At 42.0% G+C, this 13,896-nt stretch overlaps 1 protein-coding gene across 1 annotated transcript in view; it reads right to left on the reverse strand.

Annotated features, from left to right (window-relative positions):
* ADCY2 (adenylate cyclase 2) overlaps nt 1–13,896 on the reverse strand; it is a 3,890,318-nt gene that overhangs the window by 1,276,019 nt on the left and 2,600,403 nt on the right. The window contains exon 6 of the mRNA XM_086965279.1: nt 4,032–4,143. Within this exon, the coding sequence (XP_086821405.1) occupies nt 4,032–4,143 (112 nt within the window). The remainder of the gene's footprint in view (nt 1–4,031; nt 4,144–13,896) is intronic.

A 13,896-nucleotide genomic window follows, 5' to 3' on the forward strand; every position in this document is an offset into this window, starting at 1 on the left:
AGGGGACATCCGAAAGCTGCAATAATTCCTCTCCTGATGAATTGGAGTGATCAGATATTGAAAAAAAATAATCTCCTGCACCTGTCTGTAGAGCTGCTGCCACATCCATTTAATGAAGCTGTCCCCCATCCACTTTAGTAAGCGCGTTTTCCACATCTGCCGTAGCCTCTCCAATATTTGCATCCAAGGCACCCCCTGATGTTATCTGCATTTGAGGACCCAGTCCCCCAGCACATGTGCTGCAGACTGCAGCCGGGAGCTTTCCTGCCCATCCTCAGTTGGCACACCTGAGTCCCCTGAATCCCCCTGCAGCCTAGTGCTCACCTCATATGTCCATGCTGTTGAGGTGCTCTCCTCCATCGGGCCCACAAGCTGCTTGGAAGTCTTTCCTGTAAGAAAAATTGCAGGGGTAATTGTCTTCCCTGAAGCCAGCCTGCAACTGTTTCCTGGTCTTGTGTTTGCAGCCGCTCACTGTCGTTGTTTTGGGCGCTTTCCAGAAGTTCCAGGGAGGCAGCACGCAACTTAGCTGCTCGAGCATTTCTTGGGGGCATCCTCGTCATAACCAACCCAGGCCAGCCCCACTGCACAGCGCAACAGAAACCACCAGCAGGGCGCCATGAGAACCGAGCACAGAGGAGTACAGCTTGGAGCCAATACACAAATCAGGATCCATCAGCCACTGAGACATGAGTAGGTCCCATAGCCTCTCTTTAATATAAAAGTACAGCCATCTTCACCAATTTTTAGCACCTATTACCGATTGGCCCTTCATTGTAATAGTGGCATGCAGCTGTTAGAAGGGAGGGGCGAGCAGCCGGTAGTGAATGCTCACTCGAGCAAACACGCGGCTGCCATCTTGCCTTCCGCTGCCGCTATCTTGCCTCCCTTTATACACACTCTCTTAAACAAGGTGGACTTCTTTCATGACAGCTCCATACTATTTTGTCTCTCTGATCCTCACACCTTTTCTTTTGTCCTTACAAAGTTCCTTGTAAATCACTTTGTTTTAAGTTCCTGGCCCACTTTGCCACTCTGGAAGTGTATTTATGTTGCGGCTCCTCCTCAATGGCTGAAGAGTGTCGCCCCCATGGCTCAGAGTCAGCAAGTGAAAAATAAAACAATATTTTACTATTGTTTTATTTTTCACTTGCTGGCTCTGAGCGAGCTTGTGCAGGGAGAGGCGGGGCAATGGAGGGGGGGGAGGAGTGCTATGTGCACTTCTGAGTGCACATGAGTTTGGCCAGCCACCTCAGGCTGGCCAAACACATATGCACACTTAGGTTTCTTTAGCCCAGCATTATTGAGCAGACAGGCTGGAGAAACTCCACAAACTCCTTGACCTGAGCAGAGCATCTGGTCAGCCCACTGAGGCCAATCCCCGAGATGCTGTCAAACATGAGATCAGCTCGGGGATTGGATGGGGTCCTGAGATGCTGTCCCAGTGCCTTGCTGGGGCAAGGAAGTTTACCAACGCGCGACACGACAATAGTGGTGGCCGGCAGGTTAAGGTCAGTGTTTTTGTTCTATTTAATTATCCAGTGGGTTCCTCCTCACTTTTCTTTGTCAGTTTCATGATTTCATTTAGGTCTCCTTTCTCATACAGACAAGGGATTCAAAATTATATTTGAGTTAGAAAAGCAAATGGAAAACCAACCTAAAAAAATGCTTATGTCTTCTCTAACCCTGAGTTCATTGGTCTTGGGGGAAAAGTAAATACCTTATGTGTGCCTCAAGGGCATTTGAAATTTCACCTATCACAAATCCCCAATCCTCTTTAAAGGTGATTGCAGCAGAAATGTATGATTTCCAGGAGTTTTTCACAAACATGTTGTTATTCACTTTCCGATCGGATCCTTGCTTCTTATACTCATTCTTACATGTATGGCAAAATATTACAAACTCTAAAAACTGACTTCTTGTGCTGTCAAACTCTACCCAGTTTATTGGTCCAAGTAGCCACACCTGCTGAGAACCCCTGATGGCAAAAAATCCCTGCAAAGAGGTATGGGTTAGTTGACGTGTCCTTTTGAGGAATCGGAAAAACAGCAGAAGTGGGATAAAGGAAAAACCAGGACTGGATTAACACTCTAGATGGAATCATCTCAAATGGTAGTGCCGCCTGAAGGACTTGTACCAAAAAACACCTGGGACTTCAAGGGACTATAGACCTGTGTCACAATGGTGGCATGTGCTGTAAGGAGCTCCTGTCAGACCCGGGCAATGGGCTGGATCCGAAGGATGCCAAAAGATAGTCAGAACAAAACGATGAGCAGGAAAACACAAAGAGCCAAACACAAGGACTAAGGGAAAAAAGAGAAACCCTAACCACAGGAAACTGGAAAGGGAAAAATCAACAAAAGTGCAAGTATATGAAACTGGTGAGAACTCAAGCAAAGCAGAAAACCTTAGCAACAAAGTAGCATGGTGCTTACATATCTGCTCCATCCTGAAGGGGTCTTAAATACAGACTCTCTTGCTAACACCCCAGAAGGGAAGAAACTAACCAGGAAGCGAGGATGGTGTTTGAGTGAGCCCAATTTTCGCTGCTTTGTTTTTCCAACTTTCAAGATTTTCCTAGCCCTGTAAGTGACTTTTCTCCTACGTTTCTGAATTCTGACATAGTTACTGTCAATTACCCATTTCCTCCCTTCTTTCTTCTTTACTATGAGTCTGCGTGGTATAACTTGTAGCAATGTCCATTACTTGTCACTTTGTACTCAAGCCCCACTACAAATGCAGTGTCTATACTTTAATTTACACCCTGAACTCACGAGATTTCTGATTGTACGGGGTAAGAGGGAACCATCTAATGGTAAATCACCTGTTGTTCTTCCCACTTGACACTTATAGTAGTTAAACTATCTTTAACTACTCAACACTAAAGTGCGGTGTATAATGAATGCTTATGAACACATGTCGCACAGGTTTATCTCACAGGTTTGACGCTCTTACTTGATGGGGGTCGCTGGAAGAATGTCATATTATTTGAACTTTTGGTCCTATTCCCCTATACTCCCTGTATTCAAAGTGCCTGTTCTGTATTTTACTTATGTCGCTTTTTTTGAGTGATATCTCCCACTTACACTGTTTGGGTTTACTTGATATAGGACTCCCTCCATAGTCACATTCAGGTTTATAAGTGTGATATGAACAACACCTTCATACACTGGACATAGATAGCTGGGTGAGTGCTATATGTGTACATGTGCACACCTGATATGCAATTTTCACCAACATGTCCTTTGCAATGAGATATGCAAAATGTGTACTTTTATAGCCCTGAAACCTCGATATCAACAAAACATATTTGGACAGCCGCTTTGTGGATTTAACTGACGATTCCAAACTGAAAATGTAGTCAGGAAAAAAGAACCAATGGAACTGTGCATCTGATATAATATACCACTATGTGGACATATTTTCAATGCAAATACATTGTCTTTGGTGTTCGGCTACTGCTGTGTTTTTGGAATAGTCTAGGGGGCCAGGATAGTAGCTGGTGGCAACAGAGTGTTCACCCGTGTTGCTTCCACTTACTCTCTGGCATGACTTTTGGCAGGTCGGACAGGTTCAAAATAGAGTTCACATGTGCACTTTGTAATATATTTCAGTAGTTTCAATGTTGTAAATAAATATCATTCTTTATTGTGTCGTTATGTTGTTGTCTATAGTTGATTTTTCTTGATGGTAAACAACATGGCGTGGATGCACCAAACGACTTGGATATTGATTGTAAAGAAATCACAAAATAAATTAGCTTATGGATGATTGCAGAAGCGTGTTCTATTTGCAGCTCCCTAACAAAGGCTTCAAAAGAGCTGGTTTATAATGTGCTGAATGAATGTAAACGTCGTCAAGGTCATCTCTAGGGGAAAAGAGTCCAATATGTTGCTACATTATTGGGCTATCAAACCACTGAACTAATACAAGTGCAGGATTGTGCTGAGGAGTAATATATTTCAACAAGTGTCTGTGATCCAATGTTTAAGTTTCAACATGCATTAGAAGGAAAATGCTCTTGAGTTCCTTACCTTGGCGATCTGATCAAATTTGCCAAACAATTCATTGAGCATGTGGACCAGTTCACCTGGAGAGCAGTCACTCGCCAGACGTGTGAATCCAACAATATCAGCGTATAAAATGCTAGGGAGAGAACAGGCAAAATAAAATATCAGTCTGATGTTAGGATTCGAGTTTAAACAGTCAGGTAGTATGTGTGATAAAAGAAAGAATTCGTATCAATGCTTTCCATTCATAAATAAATGCCTATATATCACTTTATATACAATTATGCTAAGAAGGTGTTTGTAGTAAGTGTATATTCATAGTACAAAACCCAAGCCCAATTCTTGAATCACACTGATTGTTTGACTTACACTGTGTTCTAAATCAATCTTGTCTCCAAATGCCAGAGCCCACACCGAAGTTGAATAGTTTGTGAATCAAACTAATGTTAATTTTAGAAACAGTGCAAGTCACTTTGCTATTTAAATTGTGCCACTTTCGATTAAGTAAAACCTCTAATAAACAACCATTCTTTAACCGATAAATATTGTTAGAACCATCATTTGTCTCTGAAATGAAGTACACGATTGGCTGGGAATACATGATTGTAGCAGATATCCCCAAATGTGCCAAGTGATGCCTTTACAACATAACCAGTGATGGAGCAGGGTTTTGAGAAAATAAAACTTGCTCGTATTGAACGCTCAGTAATATTTCATTTACAATGTGCTGTGAAAAATATTATTAAAAACGCTATATTAAGGGAAATGCTTTTGTGCAAAATACAGGTTGTTCATGGGGTTAGTGTAAAGTTGGGATGGTGTGCAATTGAAAATGACATTTCATGACATTACCGGAATGTATGAAAAGAGAGGATGTAAGCTGGACAAAGATCAGTTTTTTAAATATGCAAGCACTGGAAAGTGAGGAGCAGGAGATAAAGATACCGTGTGTAAAAGCTAATTATGTGTTATTAACTACTCCCTCACTGGAACCGTATTTAAAAATTGTAATTAGACCATTTCATCGCCAGCTTTTGATTAGATTTCGTTTTAACTTAATACATTTAACCCTTGGCGTTTTTCCTACTTGGGGTAAACCTGAAAATTCTAACCCATGCCATTGTGATAACTTTTCCACACAAGACAGGTTGCATTTGGTTATGTTCTGTGAGTACTACTCTGACATTCGGAAAAAAAAATGTGTTCCAATTTTAACCCGTTCAGCGCTGCGAACGTCCAACGGTCGTCGCGCGCACTACCTCGCTAGTGCTGCACACGACCGTTGGACGTCCGGATCCCGTTAGCGCAATCGAACGTCCGCACTGGGGCGGAATTTGCGGCGCGCTTAACGGGTTAAGAGAGGCAGGTTTTTACAAGTTAGGCCCGCTCTGATCTATTTGCAGATGTTAAGTAGTACTCGCAATATTTATTGTGTTGCTAGTTTTTTGGTGGCTGCTGCTCGGATTAATACTAAAAGATTAGCCGCCCTCAATATCCCTGCCTGATTTTTAGCTGTTTTAAACAATTACGATGTATTTCTGGGCCCTTACTGTACATTTTATAACTGATTGTAAGCATTGATTGTACATATATGATATGAAATGTTTTTATTTTGTCTTTTATGATTTTAAGTAATCAAATAAAGTGTTTTGACCGACTGACTGACATTTCATGAAAATAATAAATCTTTGTGTTTGTTTTCTGTAGAAAAGCAAACATGGGCCTACACTTCTGCATGCCAGTTTGGGGCTAATATTTGCAAGAGAAATTAAATGAATAAAGTGGACTTTAAATGGAAAGATAGAACTCAAAGGCATGAAAAATGACCTTCATGGTGTGCTGACTGACTGGCAAGCTTTGGAAAAGAAAATACAATATCAGTGGTAGCGAACACCTTCTTTCATGAGATGGCAGAAGCAAACAATGGAAGTGCAGATATTTGCAACATGTAGAGAACTACAGGAAATATTTACTATGGTTGTGTTCAAAGTTATTTCCTGGGAAGAATCTGACATAATGCTGAATGTTTAAGACAAAGGGACATTGAATGAACAGGTCATGAAGAGAGTGGTGTGACAGTACACCTCGTTCTTAGCCAATGAGAGTCGGAGTTTGTTTTCATATTGAAACATATGTCAGTTGGACGATTAAGTTTTAGGGTATAATTGAAAGTCCCCGGGGGGGGGGGGGGGTGGTTTTGGGTCAGCAGGTGTTAGCTAGAGGGAGATTGTCACTGACATCGGTTTGCTGTTTCCAAATAGAGGCCTACCTGTTTCCTGGTTCCTGACTTAAACTTTGTCACTCAACTCTTCTTGGGTGGCCTTGCTGCGCTTCTTGGCCAGAGGGTAGTTTTCCTTGATTCTTGGTTTAGTGTAGATAATATTCTAAAATGTGCATAATCATGTGCAAATGTATTATATCTCTGAAACTTTCCTCTCTTCGCTTATCCACTCCTCCAAAGCATTTGTTTATTTGATATGAGTTTGTTCCTTTCCATTGCAAATATATGTTCTCTGTGATAGTTCATGACTTGCACTGTGTGACTGTACTTGATGAGCATTCATTTCACATTATTTTCGATAAAACATTATAAATTATACACTGAGTCTGTTATCATGAGTAGTATAAATAAGTACATCATTATTACTATCAACTTTTCAACTATAGGTCTGTCCCCACAAATATATAAAGAGAACTGCAGGTTCTGTAGTGTACTTTGATAGATTAGGTATATACTTGCATCACACTGAAACCCAACTTGAAGGGATAAGTTGGGTAGTGTAAATGGTCCTATGATTAATACAAATTATTGATCCCTGATTGCTGGATCAGTTTTGGTAGCTGAGGATGGTTAATTATTGATTAGTTAGGTAATAATTATTGAATTATTGGCTATTAACATGAAAAGTTAGTGTCTTTGTTTTTTGTTGTCTGGAAGTATGGGTACGGAGTTACCTAAGATCCTGGGATGATGTTATTTTAGCCTATGTGGCAGAGGAATGTCATAATATTAAACAGCGAAAGGCTGTTGATGTTATTACAGGGACTTATTTGATCAAAAGAAGATTGCATGAAATAGTAAGGGAAGGGTCCACTTCCTAAACTTTGAGCTTACATCCCCAAAGGAGTACTAAGACCTCTATCTGAAAGGAAGTTCCTCTTCCGAATCTTTGGCTAGTGCCCCTAGAGGAGTACCAAGTCTTCCTTTAACTTGATTGAGAGTAGAGTAGTACTGGTCGTTATTTTACTGGAAGTGAAAGAATCTCTTTTTGAGTAATAAAGAGATCTCTTTTTCTAGTGGAACAGACAGAGTAGCATTGTTTTGTGTTGTTTCTAACAAGAATTTGGTTAAGAAAACTTAGAAATACATTGCCCTATTATTTTGTAAAGGGAGGGTCAGTAGCAGGAGTAAATACTGACCAAACAAAAGGCCACGCTCGCATTGGTCAGGCAGTGGACACCTAGAGAGCCGTGATTGGGTGGTTGCTGTAAGCTGTGCTGCTATAGGTTAGAATAGTGGATACATAGTGAGCCGAGATTCGGTTGTGTTCTGTGGTGCAGGAAGGAGGAGAACCATTTAAGAACCAGGCCATTAAGGCCAAATCTAACTTTGAGTGGATTAAGTAAGGCAGGGTGGCTAACCGTATCAAATGCTGCAGACAGGTCAAGGAGAATGAGAATGACAGGTCTCGCCATTGTCGAGAGAGTGATGGATGTCATCAACAATACTTAGTATGGCAGTTTCAGTACTGCAGCCTTTTCGGAATCCGAATTGTAAGGAGTCAAGTAGGTTGAAGGGGACAATGTGTTTGTCCTGTTGAGGAAGGGCACCTTTTTCAAGAGCTTTAGAAAGGAGGGAGATGTTGGAGATGGGGTGTAGATTGTTTAGGTCATTAGGCTCAGCATTGGGATTTTTAAGAATGGAGTGATTTGTCCGAGTTGGAGGGAGGGAGGGACGCATCCCGAGGTAAAGGAGGAGTTGATGATAGAGGTCCAGTAAGGAGCAATGCTGTGCTTGAGCTCCTGAACAAGGTTAGCGGGGAGAGGGTCCTTGGTGTGTGAGGTAGGTTTAAGTTTGGAGATGATGTTGGAGACTTTAAGTTCCATTACGGGGTGAAAATTGAGCCAGGAGGCATTGTTTTTAGGCTGAGGGTTAGAAAGGCTGGAATCTGGATGGGTAGTGGCAGGAGGGAGGAAAAGGAGGAGAGTTGATAGGGAGGGATGTTGAGAAGTCGAGACATCGATAGATAGGGGATGAGGGGGAGATGATAGGAAAGATTGGTCTATAATGACTATTTTTTCAGAGAAGAAGTTAGCAATTTCTTCGCTTCTGTCAGTTGTGGGCGTCAGGGTTGGAGGGGCCGAGGAGGTTTGGTTTCGGACTATATTGAACAGCTCTCTGGGTCGATTTTTCGTACGATCAAGTTGGGTACGGAAGAAGGAGGCCTTTTCTGTGAAAATGTGTTTCTTATATCTGGCGGCTCTGAGGAGAGCAAGATGGGTAGGGGTGTTGTCTCTATGTTCTTTCAGCGAGTCTGCCTTTCGTCATTGAGGTTGGAATTGTACCATGATTTAGATGAAATGTTTCTTACGGTTTTAAGTTTGGACGGGGAAATTTGGTCTAAGACATCGACAACGGTTTTGTTAAAATGTTCAGTGAGTTCATTGGCATTTAAGGAGAGAGGGGTGAGCAGAAGTTGTGTTTGGAGTTTAGATTCAAGTTCACCAGGGGGTTGTGATTAAGATTTCTGGTCTGTTTAGAGACTTTAATGTAGTTAGTGAGGAAGATTGGGTTAATGTTTGTGATCGAGAACAGAATGAGGCGATGATCAGACCATTCGATGGGTATGATGTCGGAGAGGGAAGCCAAGTTGGTGCTGGTAATGATGGTGTCCATGGTAGCACCTTTGGAGTGGGTGGGAGAGGGGCAAAGTTGTTTGAGTTCATTGATCTCAAGAAGATTGGTTCCAGTGTAGATTAAAATCTCCAAGGAAGAGATTTTTCATGCTAGAGAGAGAGGATTGGTTAAGAAGTTCGGATAGTTCCTCAACAAAGGGGAGTGGATCTCCCGGTGGGTGGTACATATTATTCAATCGAATCGGGGGAAAACCTTGAGACTTAAGTTTGGTTTCAAGGTATTCGAAGGTATTTCTGTCTGGGTTTTTTACAAGGGAAAGTTGGAGTTCATTTTTAAAAATAATCGCTAGTCCACCCCCTACTCTCTGTGGTCTGTCTTTTCTAATGATAGAGTAACCCGGGGGTGGGAAAGTAAGTCAAGGCTGGAAGTAGAGTGGTCATTGAGCCAGGTTTCCTTGAGGAAGGCTATGTCAATGTTTTCACTTAGAATGGTTTCTGAAATTTCAATTGCGAGCCTGACGGCCCAGAGGCAGTTCACTAGCATGCAGTAGAGGGGATTAGTACAGTCTTTGGGGAGAGGGCGTGAATAGATGGTGGTGCGTTGTGGTGGGGGTATGGAGGAGACGGGAGAGGGTGGAGATCTGGTGGTCCCTACAATTACAGGAATGTTAGAGCTAGGGAGAATGCGACAGAGGGGTTTAGGGAAGTCTGTGGGGGGAGAGTGAGAATGGATCTTGGTACGTTGAGGAGGAGATCTGGGGGAGACGGGAGGGGGGATCTGCTGGTCCCCAAAATAATGGGGATGCTGGAGTGAAGAGGGGGAGGAACGTTACTGGAGGAGTTAGGAAGGTAGGTGTTGCAGAGTGTACGAAGGTCAGAAGCGTTGAGATGAGTAGATGTGAGGTGGGGCCTATGAGAATGGCAGCCAAGAGGAGTGGTGTTCCACAGTTGAGGATTCGAGAAGTGTTGAGAACCAGGGTCAACGGGGTAAGGGTCGTTAGATAGGGACCTGGAGTGCAGGGCGTTGCCATCTTTTCTCAGACGTGTGAGTTCAGTCGTCAGGGTTGCGAGATTGCATTCAATGTTGGACAGAATCTGGATTAAAGGAGTGTGGGAGAGCATGGTTGGGGAACGGGTGAGGGGAAGGAAGGCTTCTATATTGGTTGGAGGAGACCTTGTGCGAGTGGTTGGAGACAGTTCGGGAAGGAGGATAGGAGGAGTGCCTGAGTAGTAAGATGTATGTAGGTCCGATGGGAAGGTTGGAACATTCCTAGAGTCCGGAGGTAGGGCTTGAGAGGATGAGAAGCTGTGATGGGGGAGGGGGTAGGCGACAGCGGGTGTAGGGGGAGGACTGCAGTTCAGAGAAGACAAGAAAGGGGTCTGGTTCAAGTTAGGAGAATTAGGTGATTCCTGTGAGGGGAGAACAGTGGCGGGAGTGTGGATTTGGGAAGCATTAAGGGTTGGAAGGGGAAGGTTATCGGTGAGCATGAGAGTTAGGGAGACAGATAAAGTTGTTTGGGGGCCGGGGGGAGGTTTTCAGGAGAGACTGTGACTGGATGACGAGAGTTGGGGTACAGCATTAGCCGTGAGGATGTCGAGGGGAGGGAGGATTTGGATCGGGGGAGATGGAGAGTGCCGAAGGGCCTCGGGAGGTTAAGTAGTAGGGGAGTTAGATGAGGGTTTGGATAGATGGAAGGACATAGTCTGGAAGTGCTGCTCAAAGATGGAGAGGTGGTGTTCAGAGGATTGTATGTGAATGTTACCAGTTTTAAATATGGAGATGTCAATTTCTGCATGAAAAATTGGGGAAGGAGAAGTGGATAGTTTGAATCGAAAAGATATTTTGATAGATTTGGTTATTGGGAGGTATTGAAGGAAGATGCTCTTCCATTTGGAGGGGCGTTTAGGGTGGAAGATGTAGTTGTTTTTTATCGGGGAGGAAAGGCTGAGGTAGTTGTCTACGATGAGTGTTTCAGGATGCCAAATTAGGAATTTATGTTTAAGATTTTTCTTAGCATTTTTAGAGAGATTCGCAGGGTAAGTAATGGACCATGAGTTGGGTCTAGGTCTGATGAGGGTTGGGTCTAGGAGGCTGTGGGTGTGATTAAGGGGAGGCATGTTAGGTCGCAAAGTTGATGGAGGAGAGAAAGGGGGTAAGAAGGTCAGAGAAGGAGGGCGGAGTTAAGGGGGGAGAGGAAGAGAGCAGACGCAAGGGTCCAGTAGTTATTGTGGGGGGAGTGTGCATGTGAGTCGTTATTTTAAACTTGGTGTAACACACAGTGTAAGACAGGCTACTACATGTAAGAATTATTTTAAATTAGCATAGCACACAGTATAAGACGGGCTGCTACATATAAGTTGTTACTATAAACTTACATAACACACAATATAAGACATTCTTCTAAATGTAAGTATTTATTTTAAGTTATCATACTGATACCGTATAAGACAGGCAGTTGCATATAAGTCGCGGTTTTAAACTTGCATGACACAAAGTATTCACCTAGCATAACACCTATTACAAGACAAACTGCTACATATAAGTCGTGGGTTAAAAACTTGCAATACACATAATATAAGGCAGGCTGTAGCAGAGTTTGCAGAAAGAAAAAGATAAACGATCAGTGCTTCAAAGTTATAGAGATTAGAAAATGCACTGTGGTTCAGCCCCTTGAGACGTGGCTCAGCTGGCCAATCTGTATGTATATCCACCTCTAAAATTCTTCTTCACTCGCAATGTGTCAATGAACACCCAGATTTATATGTTGGGAGCCAAACCTAAACAACTCGATTTTGCACAGTTTTTTAAAATCTTTTTCCTAGTTAGCAAACTTAAGGTGAAAAAGCTCTCACCATGGGGTGAGGGGCAGTGATGGGGTTCGTGAGGGTGGGCAGATTTGACTTCGTCAGGACCAAAACAGGGCCCACACTTCAAGGAGGAAACATGAGGGCAGCCTCCAACACCAGCTGCTGCACTTCTGGAGGGTCCCTGGTGATGTAGGTCACCGGGGAAGGCTGAGTGTGGCGTCAGGTTTATGGGATCTCCATTGGCGTCATGGGGTTAACAAACCGGCTGATTGGCAGGCACCAGAACAAATCAAACTCCTGGCGGAACATCAAAAGTTGTGAGGGAATCACAGCCGAAGAGTGTTTAATATGATGAACATCAGCAAGTATCCAGGGAAGTAACACACATTGGTGCATGCACAGTGGATCGCAAGATAATTCAAGGATAAACAATTGCCTTTGTGTAAAACGATGTGACGCTTTACGTGCGGCGTGTGGCCTGAGCTGGAGCGTCACATGTATCCTAGCAACTAATCAAGCACAGTGTATACGTGCAGCATGTATGGACTGGGAGGATTGGAAGGAGGCTTTTACCACTTACCTAGAAGCTATAGATGGTGATTTGTTCATTTAAAAAAGGAAATTAGCAATATTAAAAGTGTGCTTGGGTGTTGAAGGTAGGAAGGTTTTGAATACCTTGCCAAATTTTCAACCTAATATTATGAATGTAGATAACTCTTCTGATGAAGAAGAAGAAGATGTTTATGAAATTGCCTTGACAGCATTAGCTGATAATTTTGGCAAAAAATTGAGTATAGTTGTGGAAAGGCATACATTTTTTTCTCGCTCACAAAAGCAAGGAGAGAAAATTGAACAGTATGTAGCAGCTTTGAGGAAATTATCTATTACTCGTAAATTAAAAGATTTGAGGGACGACATTATTAGAGATTAACTCATTACCAGAACTTATAATAAGAGGATTCAAGAAAAATTGTTAGATCTAAAAGACCCATCCTTAGATAAATCTATCAAAATAGCTAGACGTATTGAGAACACTTTTCGTTATGTGAAGGAATTATCTGAAAATAGTTTTAAAAGCGAAGCAGAGTCTAATAAAGTATGCATGTTGAATTCAAATTAAAAAATTGTTAAAACTAATAGTGATGAAAGCGCTGGTGTTGGGAAGAAAATAGAAGGAAATTACAAAAAAAACTGCTACAGGTGTGGCAGCTACAGACACAATGCAGGTGCCATACAATGTCCTGCAACAAAAAGTCGTTGCTACAAGTGTAAGAGAATTGGCCATTTTTCTAGGGTGTGTAAAACTAATGATGTCTCTAGTGTAAGATGAATCCAAAACAAAATTACATTAGAGACGAGGTGGATGATAAAATTGAGAGTGACATTGAAGTAATGGTAATAGAAAGTGTAAACACATTACAAGACAATTCAAAGGACATGCATACTCCTCCAAAATGTATAGTATAAATTAATAATTCTGAAGTGCACATGTGGGCTTATTCATGCTCACCTTTTACCTTAATAAGTTTAGGATCCATCATTTTAATTCCCACTAATGTTGAACCACTTTGATATTGTGGTGTTAAATTACCAATTTGGGATATTTTAATGCAAAAATACAATTCAAGGATCGTTTCACTGTAGCTAACATTTATGTTGTGAAATCTGGTAGAAATCTATTAGGGTGGAGGGAACAGAAAAGATTAGGTATTATTTTGAATCCCAACCATCCTCTACAAGTGTTGCTAACATATGTTGATAAGAATAACAAATGGGTTGATATCGCTGCCGAGGAGACAAGGCTAGTACAAGCTTTAAGAGATAACTTATCCACTCTGGAAATTAGTGCAAATCTTAGCCAGCTAAAATGTAAGACTAAAGAAATACTTCTAAAAAAAAGAAGCGCACAGATCCATAGATATAAATTCTCACAATATGAGGGCGGAGATAAAATCGGCAAAATTTTAGCATTTAAAGTGGCAGAGGATAGAGTGGAGTCTACGATCGTCCAAATTTTGGGGGTTGACAATAAGAGATACAATCAGCCAAATGATATAATCCAACAGTTTGCTAAATATTATGAAGCTCTGTATACACCGGAGAACATGCCTAATGACTTTGTAATTGAGAATTATTTAAAAGAAAATTTAACGAACCAGATAACAACAAACGAAGTAGAGGAATTGGCTATAGAAATAACAAGTGAAGAACTAAAGGAGGCTAT

The sequence above is a fragment of the Lissotriton vulgaris genome, chromosome 4_1, assembly GCF_964263255.1.
Source record: "Lissotriton vulgaris chromosome 4_1, aLisVul1.2, whole genome shotgun sequence".
In the NCBI taxonomy this organism is placed as follows: domain Eukaryota; kingdom Metazoa; phylum Chordata; class Amphibia; order Caudata; family Salamandridae; genus Lissotriton; species Lissotriton vulgaris.